The 24,544-nt window shown below is 40.9% G+C and overlaps 1 protein-coding gene across 1 annotated transcript in view; it reads left to right on the top strand.

Moving 5' to 3' along the window:
- Positions 1–24,544, top strand: part of si:dkey-237h12.3 (teneurin-3) — a 627,006-nt gene that overhangs the window by 497,988 nt on the left and 104,474 nt on the right. The window contains exon 21 of the mRNA XM_061892022.1: positions 2,311–2,454. Within this exon, the coding sequence (XP_061748006.1) occupies positions 2,311–2,454 (144 nt within the window). The remainder of the gene's footprint in view (positions 1–2,310; positions 2,455–24,544) is intronic.

Here is a 24,544-nt window from a genome sequence, read left to right as displayed (position 1 = left end):
TCTGGGGCTGAGGTCGCTGAGGTAGTTAAAAAGCTCCTCGGTGGCAAAGCCCCGGGGGTGGACGAGATCCGCCCGGAGTTCCTTAAGGCTCTGGATGCTGTGGGGATGTGTTGGTTGACAAGACTTTGCAGCATCGCGTGGACATCGGGGGCGGTACCTCTGGATTGGCAGACCGGGGTGGTGCTCCCTCTCTTTAAGAAGGGGGACCGGAGGGTGTGTTCCAACTATTGTGGGATCACACTCCTCAGCCTTCCCGGTAAGGTTTATTCAGGTGTACTGGAGAGGAGGCTACGCCGGATAGTCGAAGCTCGGATTCAGGAGGAACAGTGTGGTTTTCGTCCTGGTCGTGGAACTGTGGACCAGCTCTATACGCTCGGCAGGGTTCTTGAGGGTGCATGGGAGTTTGCCCAACCAGTCTACATGTGCTTTGTGGACATGGAGAAGGCATTCGACCGTGTCCCTCGGGAAGTCCTGTGGGGAGTGCTCAGAGAGTATGGGGTATCGGACTGTCTTATTGTGGCGGTCCGCTCCCTGTACGATCAGTGTCAGAGCTTGGTCCGCATTGCCGGCAGTAAGTCAAACACATTTCCAGTGAGGGTTGGACTCCGCCAAGGCTGTCCTTTGTCACTGATTCTGTTCATAACTTTTATGGACATAATTTCTAGGCGCAGTCAAGGCGTTGAGGGGTTCCGGTTTGGTGACCGCAGGATTAGGTATTTTCTTTTTGCAGATGATGTGGTCCTGATGGCTTCATCTGACCGGGATCTTCAGCTCTTACTGGATCGGTTTGCAGCCGAATGTGAAGCGACCGGAATGGGAATCAGCACCTCCAAGTCCGAGTCCATGGTTCTCGCACGGAAAAGGGTGGAATGCCATCTCCGGGTTGGGGAGGAGACCCTGCCCCAAGTGGAGGAGTTCAAGTACCTAGGAGTCTTGTTCACGAGTGGGGGAAGAGTGGATCGTGAGATCGACAGGCGGATCAGTGCGGCGTATTCAGTAATGCGGACGTTGTACCGATCCGTTGTGGTGAAGAAGGAGCTGAGCCGGAAGGCAAAGCTCTATATTTACCGGTCGATCTACGTTCCCATCCTCACCTATGGTCATGAGCTTTGGGTCATGACCAAAATGATAAGATCACGGGTACAAGCGGCCCAAATGAGTTTCCTCCGCCGTGTGGCGGGTCTCTCCCTTAGAGATAGGGTGAGAAGCTCTGCCATCCGGGAGGAACTCAAAGTAAAGCCGCTGCTCCTCCACATGGAGAGGAGCCTGATGAGGTGGTTCGGGCATCTGGTCAGGATGCCACCCGAACGCCTCCCTAGAGAGGTGTTTAGGGCACGTCCAACCGGTAGGAGGCCACGGGGAAGACCCAGGACACGTTGGGAAGACTATGTCTCCCGGCTGGCCTGGGAACGCCTCGGGATCCCCCGGGAAGAGCTAGACGAAGTGGCTGGGGAGAGGGAAGTCTGGGCTTCCCTGCTTAGGCTGCTGCCTCCGCGATCCGACCTCGGATAAGCGGAAGAAGATGGATGGATGGGTGGATGGATATATATATATACATATATATATACATTCATTTAAATAATGAATTATTAATAATAATGAATCAGATTTGGACAGCAAGATATGTTACTTATCGTGAAAAAAGTATTAATTTAGCCTTGCTGGATAATTGTGAACTAAATAGGAATCTAATTGCTGCAATGACATCCGCACATTCTATTCACGGCTGCGTGCGGAGACTGCTATGATATGCTGTGATGGATTGTGCATGGCATTACGAGTCGAATATTGTATCACAAAGCGTTTATTCAGCAGAATTGAATACACGGATATTGGACATGTGCTTGCTTTTGTGTCACGTGTTGCAGAATTATTGCAACAACATTATCATGACTGAGAAAGACCATACAGCTGCTCCCACATAACTTGTGGCCGCGTGCTATATGATGTTTGCAATATGTTCTCTTTAAATAATTCATAATGTCCCCGCTTGCCGTCGCCCCCTTTTCCCCCCGCGCGCACAAGATAAAGGAGGCAAATGAGGCTAGGAGTGCATAAAACAGCAAAAGTGCGGCGGTGGGACAGGTGAACTCTGTGTGCTCTCTAAATCATCGCAGCTGGAGTAAATTACAAAGTCAGAGGGAGAGAGCGGAACCTGCAGCTCCAGCAAAAACAGCCGCGCCGTGCGCTGAATGGCTGATGGGCTGCGAGGATCATGGCGCCTCAGAACGTGCCGGTGGGGGTGGATGTGGGGATGGGACGGGTGAAGCGCTCGCTCACCGCCGACTCTCCTGTCGCCTTCACTTCCAGTGTCAGTGGGCTACGAGTACGAGTCCTGCCTGGACGTGGTGCACTGGGAGAAGAGGACGGCGGCGCTGCAAGGCTACGAGGTGGACGCCGCCAACATGGGAGGATGGATGCTGGACAAGCACCACGTCTTGGACGTCCAGAACGGTAAGATGAGTCCAACATCCCAGGCCTCAGTGTCCTGGTGTGAGATCACCCGCTAGAAGGTCACCATGTGCTGACACATGATGTAAGTATCTATACTAGCCTACTATCAAAATGGCTTCAAAACTCTTATAAAAGTGTTATAATGAAGGCAACACATGATGTAAGTGTCTATATTAGCCTTCTATTAAAATGACTTTAACAGCCTTATATAAGTGTTATAATGATGCCAACATTCGCTATATTAACCTACTATAAAAATTACTCTAAAAGCCTTATATAAGTGTTATAATGAAGGCAACACATGATGTCTTTATTAGCCTACTATCAAAATGACTTTAAAAGCCTTATATAAATGTTAGAATGAAGGCAACACATGATGTGTCTATATTAGCCTACTATCAAAATGACTGTAAAAGTCTTATATAAGTGTTATAATGAAGTCAACACATGATGTAAGTGTCTATATTAGCCTACTATTAAAATGACTTTAACAGCCTTATATAAGTGTTATAATGATGGCAACATTAGCTATATTAACCTACTATCAAAATGACTGTAAAAGTCTTATATAAGTGTTATAATGAAGTCAACACATGATGTAAGTGTCTGTATTAGCCTACTATTAAAATGACTTTAACAGCCTTATATAAGTGTTATAATGAAGTCAACACATGATGTAAGTGTCTATATTAGCCTACTATCAAAATGACTGTAAAAGTCTTATATAAGTGTTATAATGAAGGCAACACATGATGCAAGTGTCTATATTAGCTATGTTAGCCTACTGTCAAAATGACTTTAAAAGCCTTATATAAGTGTTATAATGAAGGCAACACATGATGTGTCTATATTAGCCTACTATCAAAATGACTGTAAAAGTCTTATAAAAGTGTTATAATGAAGGCAACACATGATGTAAGTGTCTATATTAGCCTACTATTAAAATGACTTTAACAGCCTTATATAAGTGTTATAATGATGCCAACATTCGCTATATTAACCTACTATAAAAATTACTCTAAAAGCCTTATATAAGTGTTATAATGAAGGCAACACATGATGTCTTTATTAGCCTACTATCAAAATGACTTTAAAAGCCTTATATAAGTGTTAGAATGAAGGCAACACATGATGTGTCTATATTAGCCTACTATCAAAATGACTGTAAAAGTCTTATATAAGTGTTATAATGAAGTCAACACATGATGTAAGTGTCTATATTAGCCTACTATTAAAATGACTTTAACAGCCTTATATAAGTGTTATAATGATGGCAACATTAGCTATATTGACCTACTATCAAAATGACTGTAAAAGTCTTATATAAGTGTTATAATGAAGTCAACACATGATGTAAGTGTCTGTATTAGCCTACTATTAAAATGACTTTAACAGCCTTATATAAGTGTTATAATGAAGGCAACACATGATGCAAGTGTCTATATTAGCTATGTTAGCCTACTGTCAAAATGACTTTAAAAGCCTTATATAAGTGTTATAATGAAGGCAACACATGATGTGTCTATATTAGCCTACTATCAAAATGACTGTAAAAGTCTTATATAAGTCTTATAATGAAGTCAACACATGATGTAAGTGTCTATATTAGCCTACTATTAAAATGACTTTAACAGCCTTATATAAGTGTTATAATGATGGCAACATTAGCTATATTAACCTACTATCAAAATGACTTTAAAAGTCTTATATAAGTGTTATAATGAAGACAACACATGATGTAAGTGTCTATATTAGCCTACTATCAAAATGACTTTAAAATCCTTATATAAGTGTTATAATGAAGACAACACTTAATGTGTCTATATTAGCCTACTATCAAAATGACTTTAAAAGCCTGATATAAGTGTTATAATGAAGGCAACACATGATGTGTCTATATTAGTTATATTAGCCTACTATTAAAATGACTTTAAAAGTTTTTCAGTGTTATAATAAAGACAACACATTACGTAAGTTTCTATATTAGCTATAATAGCCTACTATCAAATCGACTACTGTATGTGTCGCAGGCTGAAAAAAATGTTCGTTGACAGGAAAGTTGAAATGTAATATTTGTTCTACACATTTTTACAACATTGGAAAACATTAGTAAAACGGAGGCTTCTCACAGGACGAGATAACTCCTTGAAATTCCTGGCTTGGTATAGATGTGTGTGTCCAAGTTAAACGAAACTGCAGGCTGTCTTCTTCCAATGGATTTATTCCAAACATTGACTAGCTGGGTTTGCTGTGGTCTGGAACAACATGGCACGCAAGCAACTGTCTGCAATGCAGCCAATATTGCATACAGACAATGTGTCATGAGACATGCACATATAAATTAAATACACAGATGACATAAGATAAACTAAATTAACTATAGTTACAAATGAGGCATAATGATGCAATATGTACATACAGCTAGCCTAAATAGCTCGGTAGCATTGATTAGCTTGCAGTCATACACTGACCAAATATGCCTGATTGGCACTCCACACAAGTCAATAACATCAACAAAGCTCACCTTTGTGCATTCACGCACAGCATAAAATGTTTGGTGGACAAAATGACACAGAATGAGTGGCATAAAACAGGTCCTTTTTGCATAACTCATGTAAACAAACTGTTGCGTCCCTAGGACCCCATTTAGAAAATTCCTAGCATCGAGGGACACAGTATCTTCCACAATGCCTCGATGTTGTCGTCCCTATAGTCATGTTATAAGTAGATGCAGCATTGGTTGCTGTGATGCGAGATCTTCAATATTTGAATGTGAAAATCCCAAATATATCTTCTGGGGGAGGAGGACCCCCCCTTCCCCAACCCTTACAGGGGTTTGGTTTACAAACTTTCAGCCCCACCTAAAACAAAATTCACCAACCGCCCCTGATTATGATGCATTCATCATTTTAGGCCAAGTATAAGACAATACTTTCTTAACAGTATAATTGTAACCAGGAATAAGTCTTCAAGTAACAATATTCAAATACTAACATTGTTGGGTAAGACTGAATGTTGTGTTATTCTGAATCCAGTGCAACAGATTGGTGGTTTTAGTTGATATAAAGACTTTCAGTTGTTTGTATATGTTTGTTTAATTATTTGGCAGACGCTTTTATCCAAAGCGACATACGTAAAAAATACATATATAACAATCAGTGTAAACATGATCATTTAAGGGAAGAATGTAATAAAAAATACCAATACAAAGTATCAAGACAGAATAAACTCTCAATCTATAGGTCCCTAAGATATATAGAAATCTAATATATTCATACATTGTTTATGTGGGATATACACATGTAAATATAACAATCATATTGTTTCTTCAATTTAAAAATACCGTATTTCCTTGAATTGCCGCCAGGTATATAGTATGCGCCTGCCTAGAATTACTGCCGGGTCAAACTTGTTTCGCAAAATAATTAGCGCATGCTTAGCATTACCGCCGGCTCAGGATTAACGCCGGGTCAAACTCGTTTCGCAAAATATTATTTTTATTAGCGCATGTCTAGAATTTCCGCCGGGTCAAACTCGTTTCACCAAATAATTAGCATATGTCTAGAATTTCCGCCGGGTCAAACTCGTCACGTCACGAGTGACAATTCACCTGTCATCATTTTCAAAACGGAGGAGGCGGGATTTCAATATTTTTGAAATTCCATAAAGGGAAGAAGATTAAGAGCTATTCAGTAGGATTTAAGGTCTAAGCTATTGAATATGCTAAAAAGAACAGTAAGCAGCTATGTTTTATTAATATAACGTAGCTGCGTGTGTCAAATATGAGTCATTAAATGACTCCCGCCTCCTGGTGGTAGAGGGCGCTAGTGATCTTCTTCTGACTACTCGGCTGCAGAAGAAGTGACAACAAGCAGCAAGAGTGAGCAGCGATCGTTTATTTTTACTTTCGTTTGCACTTTTAACATGGAGGGATTACATATCTAAAATAAAACATTTTCTAAACTAGACTTTCAATCGAAGCAGGAGGTAATAAAGGAAGATCTCCATCGAGACAGAGAGACTTTAAAACTGAAGAAAGATAAGGAAGACTTCTATAAACAAGTTATCGATGGCTTTGATCAGAAGGAGCTGCGCATGGACTTCATTTATAAGTAAAGGTAAGACCATAATAATGTTTTTTTAATTAAATGTGCTTTTCATGATGGTATCTTTACATCACACTCAAATTTATAAGCGCAGGCCTAAATTTACCGCATGCCTTTGGTAAGTGCCGGAGTGAGAAGAGGTTTTAAAATAATTAGCGCCCTGGCGGCAATTCAAGGAAATACGGTAGCTAACCCTTTTTTTCCCCCCTTCTCTGGATTATATTCCCAGTTTTGATCTCAGACGTCTGGTCACTTATAGCATGTAAGAATATTCTATACCGTTAAGGCAAACTATGGATAATAAAACATGTGTTCTTTATCATAGCTACACGTATGAGAAAAAAGCGGGTGAAAATGAGTGGTATTGAGTGAGGTGAGAAGAATGAAATGTGCTGACAGTTCATTGCTTCTGACAAATGAATTGCACAGAGTGGAGTGCATCACCACTCCAAGATGGCGTCAGCACCAGTAGGCAGTAGCGCTCCATGCTGCGTACCCTTAGAACACGTCTATGGTCCTCCCCATCATCACTTTGATTTGTTTGTAGATCCCGCTTTCCCTGCGGTTGCTTAAAGGAATTTGGTAGAATAGTCACTTCCTGAAATCCAAACAAAAGCTTATTTTCAACCTCGAATTGCTTCCGGACACAGATTGTCTCCGGCAACTGGAAAGGCGGGTATGCGTCCAGCATCAAAACAAGCGCTCCGGCAAGCACACCGGCGCCACGAGCCAGCCGGGAGGCCCGCCGCTTATAATTGCAGACGCGTTAGCGCCTGTGCCGCGCAGCTGAGGCCTCGGCGGCACACGCGGTGACCTCCTGCCGGCGGGGACGCCGTTGATTGCGCCGAAACGTGTGCGCGCATCCGTGAGACAACTTTTTCATTTTGCTGATGAACGACGCGCTGATAGACGACTGAGCAAAGGACTCATTGAGTTTATTGAATTAATGTGTTTAACGCGGCGTTCATCAAAAGGCCGTGTCTTCACGACACCGCGGAATGATCTGAATGGCGGCATGGCTCGCTTGCTCGCTGATTTATTTGCCTGTTAGTCGCCATTCATTTAATGCAGACCTGGGCAAATTAAGGCCCCGGGGCCACATGAGGCCCGTTAAGATTTTCAATCTGGCCCGTCGGACCTTACCAAATTATTATTTTCGATCTCTAAGATGGAAATTGTAGCTGCAATTATGATGTGCAGATATGTTTTCTAATGACCGTAAGTATCCAATTATCCAATATATGAGGCTGTGGCTTAGTGGTTAGAGTGTCCGCCCTGAGTTCAAGCAATCAATCAATCAATCAATGTTTATTTATATAGCCCCAAATCACAAATGTCTCAAAGGACTGCACAAATCATTACGACTACAACATCCTCGGAAGAACCCACAAAAGGGCAAGGAAAACTCACACCCAGTGGGCAGGGAGAATTCACATCCAGTGGGACGCCAGTGACAATGCTGACTATGAGAAACCTTGGAGAGGACCTGAGATGTGGGCAACCCCCCCCCTCTCTAGGGGACCGAAAGCAATGGATGTCGAGCGGGTCTAACATGATACTGTGAAAGTTCAATCCATAGTGGCTCCAACACAGCCGCGAGAGTTCAGTTCAAAGCGGATCCAAGACAGCAGCGAGAGTTCCGTCCACAGGAAACCATCTCAAGCGGAGGCGGATCAGCAGCGTAGAGATGTCCCCAACCGATACAGGCGAGCGGTCCATCCTGGGTCCCGACGAGCGGTCCATCCTGGGTCTCGACTCTGGACAGCCAGTACTTCATCCATGGTCATCGGACCGGACCCCCTCCACAAGGGAGGGGGGGCCATAGGAGAAAGAAAAGAAGCGGCAGATCAACAGGTCTAAAAAGGTCTATTTAAAGGCTAGAGTATACAAATGAGTTTTAAGGTGAGACTTAAATGCTTCTACTGAGGTAGCATCTCGAACTGTTACCGGGAGGGCATTCCAGAGTACTGGAGTTCAAACCCCGCCTTAGTCATACCAAAGACTATAAAAATGGGAGCCATTATCTCCCTGCTTGGCACTCAGCATCAAGGCTTGGAATCACTCAGTTTTGGTTCTAATCGATTTCAAAAATGTCAAAATTGAATCATCCAATCCAATGCAATCCACTTTATTTGTACAGCACATTTAAACAACAAAAATGTTTCCAAATTCCAATATTAAAAACAATATTCAAATATTATCCTCAGCTCCACCTATGACTGAATAAAAACAAAAAATAAATAAATATTAAAACAATATAAAAATAAATATTAAGGCTGCAAATCTTTGGGTGTCCCAAAATTCGATTCAATATCGATCCTTGGGGTCGCGATTCGATTATAAATGGATTTTGTAGATTCACCGCGATTCTCGATTCAAAAACGATATGTTTCCGATTCAAAACGATTCTGTATTCATTCAATACATAGAATTTAAGCAGGATCTACCCCAGTCTGCTGACATGCTAGCAGAGTAGTAGATTTTTAAAAGAAAGCTTTTATAATTGTAAAGGACAATGTTTTGTCAACTGATTGCGATAATGTGATTTTTTTTTAACTATTAAAGGAAGCAAAAATATGACTTATTTTATCTTTGTGAAAACATTGGACACAGTGTGTTGTCCAGCTTATGAGATGCCATGCAAGTGTAAGCCACTGTGACACTATTGTTCTTTTTTATTATTTTTATAAATGTCTAATGATAATGTCAATGAGGGATTTTTAATCACTGCTATGCTGAAATGATAACTAATATTGATACTGTTGTTGATAATATTCATTTTTGTTTCACTACTTTTGGTTTGTTCTGTGTGGTGTTTGTGTCTCCTCTCAATTGTTCTGTTTATTGCAGTTCTGAGTGTTGCTGGCTCAGGTTTGGTTTTGGAATTGGATTGCATTGTTATGGTATTGCTGTGTAGTGGTTTGTTGGATTGATAAAAAAAAAATATATATATATATATATACATTTATAAAACCGATTAAAAAAATAAAAAATGAGAATCGATTCTAAATCGCACAACGTGAGAATCGCGATTCGTATTTGAATCGATTTTTTCCCCACATCCCTAATAAATATGATTAAAAATGATTTTAAAGGGTAAAAGCAATGAATTACCCCAAACATCTAAAATTAAAAACAGTTTGAATCATATGGAAACTCATTCAATTTTCCCCATTAAAAATGTTTGTAAATCCAATTTTCCTGTTCCAAACGCCAAATATATTGACACAGAACTCTTTTTGAGCTAAACAAAGGAAATATAAAATGCAGAAAACAAGGTGAACTGCATGTTAGGAGCCAAGCATTGTGCAGTCTTTAGCATTTTTTTCTCGCTTACAACTACTGTAGTTCGCTCTTTTTAGCTTCAAACCAAGCCAAAAGTACAGTTCAGCTCTGCTTGGGGCCTACGAGCTCATTTAACATCGATACCAGTATATTGGTACCAGTGCCAAAATATTTGTGTTACTTTTCGATACTTTTCTAATTAAAGGGGACCACAAAAAATGTCATTTCATTAATGGATTTATTTGGGGTCCTCCTGATGACATAATACTACCACCATCATGTCTCGGTAGATTATTACAACTGAAATAATAAAATAATAGATTCAATTGACACAGTGTTGGCTAATCAACACGTAAACAATATAGAGTGGGGCAAACAAGTATTTAGTCAGCCAGCGATTGTGCAAGTTCTCCCACTTAAAATGATGACAGAGGTCTGTAATTTTCATCATAGGTACACTTCAACTGTGAGAGACAGAATGTGAAAAAAAAATCCAGGAATTCACATTGTAGGAATTTTAAAGAATTTATTTGTAAATGATGGTGGAAAATAAGTATTTGGTCAACCATTCAAAGCTCTCACTGATGGAAGGAGGTTTTGGCTCAAAATCTCACAATACATGGCCCCATTCATTCTTTCCTTAACACGGATCAATCGTCCTGTCCCCTTAGCAGAAAAACAGCCCCAAAGCAGGATGTTTCCACCCCCATGCTTCACAGTAGGTTTGGTGTTCTTGGGATGCAACTCAGTATTCTTCTTCCTCCAAACACGACGAGTTGAGTTTATACCAAAAAGGATACATGGATGATACAGCAGAGGATTGGGATAATGTCATGTGGTCAGATGAAACCAAAATAGAACTTTTTGGTATAAACTCAACTCGTTGTGTTTGGAGGAAGAAGAATACTGAGTTGCATCCCAAGAACACCATACCTACTGTGAAGCATGGGGGTGGAAACATCATGCTTTGGTGCTGTTTTTCTGCTAAGGGGACAGGACGATTGATCCGTGTTAAGGAAAGAATGAATGGGGCCATGTATCGTGAGATTTTGAGCCAAAACCTCCTTCCATCAGTTAGGGCTTTGAATGGTTGACCAAATACTTATTTACCACCATAATTTACAAATAAAATATTTAAAATTCCTACAATGTGAAGTCCTGGATTTTTTTCCACATTCTGTCTCTCACAGTTGAAGTGTACCTATGATGAAAATTACAGACCTCTGTCATCATTTTAAGTGGGAGAACTTGCACAATCGCTGGCTGACTAAATACTTCTTTGCCCCACTGTAGTTTATTGTAAAAACTTGCTGTCATCGGTCAGCTTTTCAGCCGTTGGGTGCTCTCATGCCTCAGTCCTACATGATACGTTTTTATGAATATACACCGGTACCTCACTCAGTTTTGGTTAGGATAGGATAGGTCTTTATTTTCATTGCACAAGTACAACAAAACGTTTTCAGCACAAACCCATTCAAGATTAGACAAACAAACGGTTTACAGGCTTGCAGAACAGGAACGCTGATAAGTCGCCACATGGTGCCCCGTAAAAGTTTGGAGAAAAGATAAATGCTGGGGGAGGGTGAGTAAAAAGGGAGCCCAGTCTGGAGTGGGGGGGAAAAACCCTCCATAGCAAAGCACATATACATATTACAACATATATGTTGTGATATCTAGCAACAGAGGAGAGGGAGTGCGGGGTCATGGTGGCAGGCTGCAGCTCCCAGGTGCTGACCATCCTTTCATCACTCCTATGAGATTTGCGTCCAGGGCGTTGGATTGTGGGGAGGGTGTGTGTGTGTGTGTGTGTGTGTGTGTGTGTGTAAGCCCTCAGTGTGTGTCTGTTCCGCGGCTTTGATGTCGTGCCGCCGATAAGTCCAAAGTCAACAACAACAGGTGTCCATGAGAGACAAGAAGGGAGTTTGTTGTGTCTTCGCCGCACTGTCTTTCGGGAGAGTCTCCAAGCTAGTAAAAAAAATGTAATAGGTTTCCAAAATGGCAGAATAGAATCATCCAATCTAATCCACTTTATTTGTATAGCACATTTAAACAACAAAAAATGTTTCGCAATTCCAATATTAAAAACAATATTCAAATATTATCCTTAGCTTCACCAATGACTGAATTGAAAAAAAAATATATATATATAAATCCAAAATAAAAACAATATAAAAATAAATATAATTAAAAACAATTTTAAAGGGTAAAACACATTTAAAAAAAGAATCAAAATTTAAAAACACAGTTTGAATCATATGGAAACTCATTCCATTTTCCCCATTAAAAATGTTTATAAATCCAATTGTCTTGTTCCAAACGCCAAGCATATTGACACAGAACTCTTTTTGAGCTAAACAAAGGAAATATTACATGCAGAAAACTAGGTGAACTGCAGATTAGGAGCCAAGCATTGCACTGCAAAAAGTCAGTGTTCAAAAACAAGAAAAAATATACAAAAAGGAGTGGTATTTTATTTGAAATAAGCAAAATGATCTGCCAATAGAACAAGAACATTTGGCTTGTCAAGACTTTCCAAAACAATTCAGATTAGGTAACTTTAATAAATCCAGAAATACCTTAAAATAAGTATATTCTCACAAATAAGTGCCCTTTGCTTGATAGAAAAAACACATATGAGACATTTTTGCTCAATATGTTAAACAATATTCTTAACAGAAGTAAATGCCAGTGCCATTATTTTGACATATTACATTTCTTCAAACCAGCAAACTTATTCTGAAAAACAAATGTATTGTTCTTAGTGGAAAGGCAACAAGGGAAGCGCTTTTTACTCTCGGGGTCTCCTCGCCGCTCAGGCCAATCATATGGTCTAGAAATGCATTTTTCCATCGACAACATGACGTCATCGTGCCAAGTGCGTGCTCTTTCAGTCAATTAGTGCGCATATATATATATAGCCCCGCCCCCGGCCAAAACATTTTTAATTGTAATTTTGAATAATTTATCTGAACATGCATGAGCTATTTCTATTCAAAATTGTTAGAAATGTCACATGTTAAATGTTTAGTCAGTTTACTGTACTGTGCTAACTGTACTACTGAGTGCATATTTTCTATTGTTTCATTGGAAACAAAACAGCAAAGTCCATTTGGCTTTCATCTGTTTTAATTATGAGACAAAATTGTGTCAAAGTCATGATTTTTTATTTCATGCTTGAAATAAGAAATTATTACCGTATTTTTCAGAGTATAAGTCGCACCTGCCGAAAATGCATAATAAAGAAGGAAAATAACATATATATGTATGTATATATATATATATATATATATATATATATATATATACATATCAATCAATCAATCAATGTTTACTTATATAGCCCTAAATCACTAGTGTCTCAAAGGGCTGCACAAACCACCACGACATCCTCGGTAGGCCCACATAAGGGCAAGGAAAACTCACACCCAGTGGGACATCGGTGACAATAATGATCCAGTGGGACGTCTGTGACAATAATGATTATGAGAACCTTAGAGAGGAGGAAAGCAATGGATGTCGAGCGGGTCTAACATGATACTGTGAAAGTTCAATCCACAATGGATCCAACACAGTCGCGAGAGTCCAGTCCAAAGCGGGTCCAACTCAGCAGCGAGAGTCCCGTTCACAGCGGAGCCAGCAGGAAACCATCCCAAGCGGAGGCGGCTCAGCAGCGCAGAGATGTCGAGGCGGATCAGCAGCGCAGAGATGTCCCCAGCCGATACACAGGCAAGCAGTACATGGGCACCGGATCGGACCGGACCCCCTCCACAGGGGAGAGTGGGACATAGAAGAAAAAGAAAAGAAACAGCAGATCAACTGGTCTAAAAAGGGAGTCTATTTAAAGGCTACAGTATACAAATGAGTTTTAAGGTGAGACTTAAATGCTTCTACTGAGGTGGCATCTCGAACTGTTACCGGGAGGGCATTCCAGAGTACTGGAGCACGAACGGAAAACGCTCTATAGCCCGCAGACTTTTTTTGGGCTTTGGGAATCACTAACAAGCCGGAGTCCTTTGAACGCAGATTTCTTGCCGGGACATATGGTACAATACAATCGGCAAGATAGGATGGAGCTAGACCGTGTAGTATTTTATACGTAAGTAGTAAAACCTTAAAGTCACATCTTAAGTGCACAGGAAGCCAGTGCAGGTGAGCCAGTATAGGTATATATGTATGTATATATGTATATAAAGGTATATACAGTACAGGCGTAATGTGATCAAACTTTCTTGTTCTTGTCAAAAGTCTAGCAGCCGCATTTTGTACCAACTGTAATCTTTTAATGCTAGACATGGGGAGACCCGAAAATAATACGTTACAGTAGTCGAGGCGAGACGTAACAAACGCATGGATAATGATCTACATATATAAGTCTAAGTCACATTTTTGGGGGAAATGTATTTGATAAAAGCCAACACCAAGAATAGACATTTGAAAGGCAATTTAAAATAAAAAAAAGAATAGTGAACAACAGGCTGAATAAGTGTAGGTTATATGAGGCATAAATAAGCAACTGCTATGTTAACCTAACATATTATGGTAAGAGTCACTCAAATAACTATAACACAGCAGTCTTGAACCTTTTAGGCAGGGAGAGCCATACAAGCCAAATATTTTAAAAAGTATTTTCGTGGGAGCCATATACAATTTTTTTTAACACTGAATACAACTAAATGCATGCATTTTTTAAGTAAGATCAACAATTTTAGAGTATAATAAGTCTCTTATTCTTTTTTTGATAACAATGTTATTCTGAAACTAACCAATAATAAATAAAATACTTCTTACTAGGGCTGCGAATCTTTGGGTGTTCCACGATTGGATTCAATATCCAATATCCGGCGTGGCACAGTAGGGAGAGTGGCCGTGCGCAACCCGAGCGTCCCTGGTTCAATTCCCGCCTAGTACCAACCTCGTCACGTCCGTTGTGTCCTGAGCAAGACACTTCACCCTTGCTCCTGATGGGTGCTGGTTGGCGCCTTGCATGGCAGCTCCCTCCATCAGTGTGTGAATGTGGAAGTAGTGTCAAAGCGCTTTGAGTACCTTGAAGGTAGAAAAGCGCTATACAAGTACAACCCATTTATTCTTGGGGTCGCGATTCGAAAATATGTTTTTTTCGATTCAACGCGATTCTCGATTCAAAAACGATATTTTTCCGATTCAAAACGATTCTGTATTTATTCAATACATAGATTTCAGCAGGATCTACCCCAGTCTGCTGACATGCTAGCAGAGTAGTAGATTTTTTGTAAAAAGCTTTTATAATTGTAAAGGACAATGTTTTATCAACTGATTGCAATAATGTAAATTAAACTATTAAAGGAAGCAAAAATCAGACTTATTTTATCTTTGTGAAAACATTGGACACAGTGTGTTGTCCAGCTTATGAGATGCCATGCAAGTGTAAGCCACTGTGACACTATTGTTCTTTTTGATTATTTTTATAAATGTCTAAAGATAATGTCAGTGAGGGATTTTTAATCACTGCTCTGCTGAAATGATAACTAATATTGATACTGTTGTTGATAATATTCAGTTTTGTTTCACTACTTTTGGTTTGTTCTGTGTGGTGTTTGTGTCTCCTCTCAATTGTTCTGTTTATTGCAGTTCTGAGTGTTGCTGGCTCAGGTTTGGTTTTGGAATTGGATTGCATTGTTATGGTATTGCTGTGTAGTGGTTTGTTGGATTTAAAAAAGAAAAATATTACATTTTAAAAATGAGAATCGATTCTGAATCGCACAACGTAGTCGATTCTAATCCGAATCGATTTTTTTTTTTTTTTTACCATAAATGCGACTTCTTGAACAGGTGCAGTAGGAACCAGATGGATGGATTGAAATGAATGAGAATGTTTTATATTTTGAACGTTATTTTTAACACTGCTTAACAGTGGAATTATTAATTACTTACGGTGTTAAGCAATGTCAGCTAGGGTTTATCTGAGAGCCAGATGCAGTCATCAAAAGAGCCACATCTGGCTCTAGAGCCATAGGTTCCCTACCCCTGCTATGACATATAGAACATGCTATACCTTTACCAAACCATCTGTCACTCCTAATCCATAAATCCCATGAAATCTTCTTCCTCTGTGTCGCTTCTAAATATTATTATTTGATATTTTACGGTAATGTAATAATTTCACACACAAGTCGCTCCTGAGTATAAGTCGCAAAAAAAACTCTGACTTATTGTCCGAAAAATAAGGTACTTTAAAAAGTAGTTTTATACTTGTGAGTGTTGATGACACAACTTTGCAACACTTGATATTCTAGTTTCAAGCATGTTTTACTCAATATAGGTCATCACATCTCAGCAACAAGCTGTAATATCTTACTGAGATCATTTAGGACCAAAACAAGTAAAACACTAACATAAAATCTGCTTAGTGAGAATAATTATCTTAGACAGAAAATAAGCAAATATCACCCTTTTTTGAGAAATTTCATCTTACTTAGATTTATGTTTTTGCAGTGTGTTTTTGAGTTGGGTTTTTTTTGGCTTACAATTACTGTACTTCTCTCTGTTTTTTTAGCTTCAAACTGACCCGAAAGTAAAGTTCAACTCTGCTTGGGGCCTACAAGCTCATTCAGCATCGATACCAACATTAATTTGATCCTTTTTAAATAAAGGGGACCACAAAAAAATGGCATTATTGGCTTTAGTTTGGGTCCTCCTGCACTGCAAAAAGTCAGTGTTCAAAAACAAGGAAAAAAAATACAAAAATTAGGGATTATTTCATTTGAACTAAGCAAAATGATCTGCCAATAGAAGAAGAAAATTTGGCTTGTCAAGACTTTCCAAAACAAGTCAAATTAGCTAACCTCAATGAACCCAAAAATACCTTTTTTAAAATAAGTATATTCTCACTAATAACAAGTGCACTTTTTTTGTTCGCAAAAAAATGAGACCTTTTTGCTTATCCATCCATCCATTTACTACCGCTTATTCCCTTCGGGTTTGCTGGAGCCTATCTCAGCTACAATCAGGCGGAAGGCGATGTACACCCTGGACAAGTCGCTACCTCATCACAGGGCCCTTTTTGCTCAATATGTTGAAAAATATTCTTAAATCAAGTAAACAATAGTGCCATTATCTTGACCTCCATACTACTCTGCCCTGGCTTGCGCCCTGGAGAGGTCACTCCAGCCTCGTGTCATAGCGTGGAAACAACAAACGGGAAGCAACAGTCTACCGGTTATAAGCTACAATGCTCGATTGGCGTAGAGCATAGCGCCAGGGGTTGCTTCCGACGGTGGGAGAGATCCTTGAATTTCATTGGACAGCTACTGCCCGCCTTAAGCTGGGCAGCCCCCAGCCAATTAGGTGCTGTCCCGCCACAGTCTGCCTTCCTCATTGGGTGCATGGGGATTAGGTAAAACCGACAAGCAGACTGTAAGACCTGCACCAAGCAAGAAACAAAGTATGAAAAACAGGTGCCCAGTCCTAAAACTGGGAAGCTGGAATGTCCGGACTATGACACCCGGACACTCAAATGATCTCCAACACATCAGTGATGCAAGAAAAACGGCTGTCATTAACAATGAGCTACTGAGACTCCAGGTAGACATAGCTGCATTGCAAGAGACCCGCCTACCCGACTCGGGAACCCTCAAGGAGAAAGACTTTACCTTCTTCTGGCAAGGAAAGAGTGCCGGAGACCGCAGAGAGCATGGAGTTGGATTCGCTGTCAGGAACACCTTGTTAAAGATGGTTGAACCAGGTGACAAAGGATCGGAACGCCTGATGACACTCCATCTCCACACCTCTGATGTCCCAGTGACCCTAGTCTGTGCCTATGCCCCCACTCTAACGTCTACAGCAGAAGTTAAGGACACATTTTATGCCAACTTGAATGACGTCATCAAGAACATCCCCCCGAAGGAACATCTCCTCATCCTCGGTGATTTCAATGCGAGAGTGGGAGCTGACCATGACTCATGGCCTTCCTGTCTTGGACACTTCGGAGTTGGCAAAGTCAATGAGAACGGGCAACGGCTACTGGAGTTGTGTTCCTACCATAACCTTTGCGTGACCAACTCCTACTTTCAGATGAAACCACAGCACAAGGTGACATGGCGCCATCCCCGCTCAAAGCATTGGCATCAGCTAGACATGATCCTGATCCGAAAAGCCAACCTCAAGTTTGTGCTCGTTACTCGTAGTTACCACAGCGCAGACTGCGACACCGACCATTCACTTGTCTGTTGCAAGATCAAGCTACAACCAAAAATTTTTCAAAACTCCAAACAGAAAGGCAAACCCCGCATTGATTCCACCAGCATGCATCTTCCAGAGAAAGTAGAAGAGTTTGCCAAGTCCCTCAACAACATCCTGTCTGAAGAACACCAGCACTACTCTGCCTCCGAGAAATGGGGCCACCTCAGGGAGGCTATTCAGAAAACAGCCCTTGCAACATTTGGGAGGAAGATCTTCATAAACAACGACTGGTTTGTTGCCAAGTCCAGCGAGATGACCCCTGTCATTGAAGCAAAGCGTGCTGCCCTTACTGAATACAAACGCTCCCCGAATGAGAAGTCCCTGCAAGCACTGAGAATTACAAGAAGCAAAGTGCAACAGACTGCAAGACATTGTGCCAATGAATACTGGCAACAACTCAGTGAATCCATCCAGTCTGCAGCTACCTCAGGTAACATCAGAGGGATGTACGAGGGCATAAAGGCTGCTCTGGGCCCAACACAGAGCAAAACAGCCCCCCTAAAGACCACCAGCGGGGAAGTTATCACTGACAAGGGCAAGCAGTTGGACAGATGGGTAGAGCACTATTCAGAACTCTACTCCAGAGAGAACACTGTAGTCGCCTCAGCCCTTGATGCCATTGAACAGCTGCCCATCATTGAGGAATTAGATGCTGAACCAACACTTGCTGAACTTCACAAAGCGATCGACAGCTTAGCGATTGGCAAAGCACCTGGTACTGATGGCATCCCCCCAGATCTCATCAAGCGCTGTAAAGACACCCTCCTGCAGCCTTTGCATGATGTCCTCTGCCAGTGCTGGAAAGAGGGAGCCGTGCCGCAGGACATGAGAGATGCCAAGATTGTCACCCTTTACAAAAATAAGGGCGACAGGAGCGACTGTAACAATTACAGGGGCATCTCCCTCTTGAATATAGTAGGAAAACTCTATGCCCGTGTCGTGCTTGTGCGCCTTCAGACTCTTGCTGAGCGCGTTTACCCGGAATCTCAATGCGGCTTTCGCGCCAAGCGCTCTACAGTGGACATGATATTCTCCCTACGCCAACTTCAGGAGAAATGCAGGGAACAACAGAAGCCCCTGTACATATCCTTCATTGACCTGACCAAGGCTTTCGACCTGGTTAGCAGAGAAGGGCTCTTCAGCATCCTACCCAAGATTGGATGCCCTCCAAAGCTCCATAGTCTCATTAGATCTTTCCATGACGACATGAAGGCAACCATCCAGTATGAGGGTAGCATATCCAACCCATTTCACATTAAGAGCGGAGTCAAACAAGGTTGCGTCCTTGCTCCTACCCTTTTCGGTATCTTCTTTGCCCTGCTCATCAAACATGCTTTTGGGACTGCAACAGAAGGGGTTTATCTACGTACAAGATCTGACGGCCGACTTTTCAACCTAGCCCGTCTTAAAGCAAGGACCAAAGTCCGTGAGACAACCATCCGGGACCTGCTCTTTGCGGATGATGCCGCCATCATTTCGCACACTGAACCAGAACTCCAGTGCCTTATGGACAGATTCTCCCAGGCCTGCAAAGACTTTGGGCTTTCCATCAGCCTAAACAAGACCAATGTGCTGAGTCAGGAAGTGGACACTCCACCAGCCATCACAATTGATAAGCACCAACTCAAAATAGTACACCAATTTACTTACCTTGGATCCACCATCAGTGACAATCTGTCCCTTGATAGTGAGATCAACAAACGTATCGGCAAAGCTGCCACAACCCTAGGGCGCCTCACAACCCGCGTCTGGGAAAACCGGAAGCTGACAACTCCTACCAAGATGGCAGTGTACAACGCCTGCATTGTCAGCACTCTTCTCTACGGCAGCGAAACATGGACAACATACTCCAAACAGGAGCGCAAACTGAACACCTTCCACATGCGCTGCCTTCGCCGCATCCTCGGCATCCATTGGAGTGACAAGGTGACGAATGCCCAAGTCCTCCAACGCGCTGGTCTTCCTACCATGTTCACGCTGCTCAGACAACGCAGGCTGCGTTGGCTCGGCCACGTGTTCCGTATGGAGGATGGACGTATCCCAAAGGACATCCTGTATGGCGAACTTGCCTCTGGCAAGAGATCTGTTGGCCGGCCGAAACTGCGCTTCAAAGATATCTGCAAGCGGGACATGAAAGCCCTGGACATAAACACTGAACATTGGGAAGAAGTAGCGGCTGGCCGCAGCAAATGGCGCAGTGTCCTTCACAAACAGCTGAAGACTGGCGAGGAAAAGATCCATGCCACAGCCAATGAAAAAAGAACCAAGCGGAAGACAAGCACTCCTGCAGTTGCGCCTTCCAGCTACATCTGCAGTAAATGCGGCCGTGTTTGCCTCTCCCACATCGGACTCATCAGCCACAGCAGGCGTTGTCGCTGAGTTTAAACTTGACCTCTGGACTGGCGCAGTATCCATAGTCGTTACGACTGACGGAGGCCTTTGATTCTCACTAATAACAAGTGCACTTTTTTTGTTCGCAAAAAAATGAGACCTTTTTGCTTATCCATCCATCCATTTACTACCGCTTATTCCCTTCGGGTTTGCTGGAGCCTATCTCAGCTACAATCAGGCGGAAGGCGATGTACACCCTGGACAAGTCGCTACCTCATCACAGGGCCCTTTTTGCTCAATATGTTGAAAAATATTCTTAAATCAAGTAAACAATAGTGCCATTATCTTGACAATACGATTTTTTTAATGCTTGAAGTAAGAAATTATTGCTTTAAAAAAGTAGTTTTATACTTGTGAGTGTTGGACTCGGCTTTGCATCAGTTGACATTCTAGTTTCTAGAACGTTTTACTCTATATAGGTCAAAAAATCTCAACATGCTGCAATATCTTACTAAGATCATTTAAGACCAAAACCCCTTAAAACAAGTAAAACACTAACATAAAATCTGCTTAGGGAGAATAATGATCTTATCAGACAGAAAATAAGCAAATATCATCCATATTTAAGATATTTAATCTTACTTAGATTTCTGTTTTTGCAGTGTTTTTGAGTTTTTTTTGCTTACAATTACTGTACGTCTCTCTGTTTTTTTAGCTTCAAACTGACCCGAAAGTACAGTTCAACTCTGCTTGGGGCCTACAAGCTCATTCAGCATCGATACCAAAATTAATTTGATCCTTTTTAAATAAAGGGGACCACAAAAAAATGGCATTATTGGCTTTATTTTGGGTCCTCCTGCACTGCAAAAAGTCAGTGTTCAAAAACAAGGAAAAAAAATACAAAAATTAGGGATTATTTCATTTGAACTAAGCAAAATGATCTGCCAATAGAAGAAGAAAATTTGGCTTGTCAAGACTTTCCAAAACAAGTCAAATTAGCTAACCCCAATGAACCCAAAAATACCTTTTTTAAAATAAGTATATTCTCACTAATAACAAGTGCACTTTTCTTGTTAGCAAAAAAATGAGACCTTTTTTCTCATCCATCCATCCATTTTCTACCACTTATTCCCTTCAGGGTTGCTGGAGCCTATCTCAGCTACAATCAGGCAGAAGGCGGTGTACACCCTGGACAAGTAGCCACCTCATCACAGGGCCCTTTTTGCTCAATATGTTGAAAAATATGCTTAAATCAAGTAAACAATACTGCCATTATCTTGACAATACGATTTTTTTTAATGCTTGAAGTAAGAAATTATTGCTTTAAAAAAGTAGTTTTATACTTGTGAGTGTTGGACTCGGCTTTGCATCAGTTGACATTCTGGTTTCTAGCACGTTTTACTCTATATAGGTCAAAAAATCTCAACATGCTGCAATATCTTACTAAGATCATTTAAGACCAAAACCCCTTTAAAACAAGTAAAACACTAACATAAAATCTGCTTAGGGAGAAGAATGATCTTTTCAGACAGAAAATAAGCAAATATCATCCATATTTAAGATATTTAATCTTACTTAGATTTCTGTTTTTGCAGTGTTTTTGAGGTTTTTTTGCTTACAATTACTGTACTTCTCTCTCTTTTTTTAGCTTCAAACTGACCCGAAAGTAAAGTTCAACTCTGCTTGGGGCCTACAAGCTCATTCAGCATCGATACCAAAATTAATTTGATCCTTTCTAAATAAAGGAGACCACAAAAAAATGGCATTATTGGCTTTAGTTTGGGTCCTCCTGCACTGCAAAAAGTCAGTGTTCAAAAACAAGGAAAAAAAATACAAAAATTAGGGATTATTTCATTTGAACTAAGCAAAATGATCTGCCAATAGAACAAGAAAATTCGGCATGTCAAGACTTTCCAAAACAAGTCAAATTAGCTAACCTCAATGAACCCAAAAATACCTTTTTTAAAATAAGTATATTCTCACTAATAACAAGTGCACTTTTCTCGGTAGCAAAAAAATGAGACCTTTTTTCTCATCCATCCATCCATTTTCTACCACTTATTCCCTTCAGGGTTGCTGGAGGCTATCTCAGCTACAATCAGGCAGAAGGCGGTGTACACCCTGGACAAGTCGCCACCTCATCACAGGGCCCTTTTTGCTCAATATGTTGAAAAATATTCTTAAATCAAGTAAACAATAGTGCCATTATCTTGACAATACGATTTTTTTTAATGCTTGAAGTAAGAAATTATTGCTTTAAAAAAGTAGTTTTATACTTGAGAGTGTTGGACTCTGCTTTGCATCGGTTGACATTCTAGTTTCTAGCACGTTTTACTCTATATAGGTAAAAAAATCTCAACATGCTGCAATATCTTACTAAGATCATTTAAGACCAAAACCCCTTTAAAACAAGTAAAACACTAACATATAATCTGCTTAGGGAGAAGAATGATCTTATCAGACAGAAAATAAGCAAATATCATCCATATTTAAGATATTTAATCTTACTTAGATTTCTGTTTTTGCAGTGTTTTTGAGTTTTTTTTGCTTACAACTATAGTTCTCTCCACTTTTTAGCTTCAAACAGAGTCAAAAGTACAGTTCAGCTCTGCTTGGGGCCTACAAGCTCATTCAGCATCGATTCCAAAATTATTTCGTATACTTTTCTAAATAAAGGGGACCACAAAAAAAATGGCATTATTGGCTTTATTTTGGGTCCTCCTGATGAAAGTGCAGGAGTGCTACGTACCGAGCTAAAAGCGGTCAACTCAACGAAGTGAGTGAGCTTTGCTAATGTACGCGTCAAACAACCACAATAACAAAACATCCTATTTTTGCAGGGACGCCGTCTCCTTGAAGACGCCGCGATTTACGTGACGCGTGTCGGACGCCGTGCATTAGCCGGCTGAAGTAGCGGTAAAAGCCTCTCAAGTTTTTCCTCGCAGCGCTCAGACCGATGCTACTTTGGTAATGCGGTTACCATAGCGACATACGTGAACGCATCATCATCATCTGGCAGCGGTACTGTCAATGCTGGCGAACAAAGAGACGTGGCGAGGAGTGGACAGAAGATGTAGTCCTGGATGATAAGCCGCATTCCATAATTCAAAGTAAATGGAACGCAGCTGTGAAAAATAATCAACTCAGTGTGTACCTCCGGGATTGTGTTATATTACAGAGAAGTGAATTAATTAAACATCGCAGTCGTGAAAAGTCTACACGCTCGATTTCTCCCGCAAACGATTGCGACCTTGAAGGCCTCCTCGCCACACGCCAGCAAATAGGGATTGTAAATATTATACAACTGTTACTTTATGCAATAGCATTTTATCTGGGGCTAACTGTGGCCCAAGTCCTTTTATGAACGCTGGCACGCAGAGACTACAACTCAGCAAAAGCTCTGGTCCAGAAAATATAATATAATAAAAAAAAAGGCCGAAAATTGCACCTCGTCCCTCTTAAAAATGATGAGTATTTAGCGCGGGCTGAGTGTGGCAGTAAACATCATATCGAGAAGGCGCCAGCAAGGTGGGCGGTGTTAATGGGGTGGAGCGGCTTAACAGGACCTTATTAAAGTGCACATGTGGCTCATATTTAATGTTAACAATGCCATGTGACACATGATTGTAAACGTGCGTGCATCTGGCTGCAGAGCACATGCTTGTTACCGGAGGAGCCGGCAATACTGGACTAAGCACAAATGATAGCCACGCACCAGCAATAGGGGCTGGATGCACTCAACAGACGCTTCATTAGGGACAGCTGCCAGCTATGAAGTGGTCAAAAAGTGTATTTTTGCAACTAGGGGTTTATTTGTTTTGTCAAGTGATACATGACCGCATAAACAAAATGTATATCTATCTGGGATTTAGAAACGCTGCATTTGTTGTGTGGTGATCTGACCATGGTGATCTCAAAATTAATATTTTGAGATTACCATGGTCAGATCACCATGGCAACAATGTAAGGATGATGTCAAGCTGTACGGAATGGGTCAAATGAGCAAATTAACTAGTATAGTAGTATAGAGTTAGTGCAGTTACAAGTACTGCATGGTCAGTAGGGATGGGTACCGATTTGGTACTTTTTTTTAGTGTAGTATCTGTTAGCATACGAATATATATATATATATATATATATATATGTGTGTA

The sequence above is a fragment of the Nerophis ophidion genome, linkage group LG29, assembly GCF_033978795.1.
Source record: "Nerophis ophidion isolate RoL-2023_Sa linkage group LG29, RoL_Noph_v1.0, whole genome shotgun sequence".
NCBI classification, from domain to species: domain Eukaryota; kingdom Metazoa; phylum Chordata; class Actinopteri; order Syngnathiformes; family Syngnathidae; genus Nerophis; species Nerophis ophidion.
Note: the sequence above shows the minus strand (reverse complement) of the source record. Positions and strands in the feature narration are given on the sequence as shown.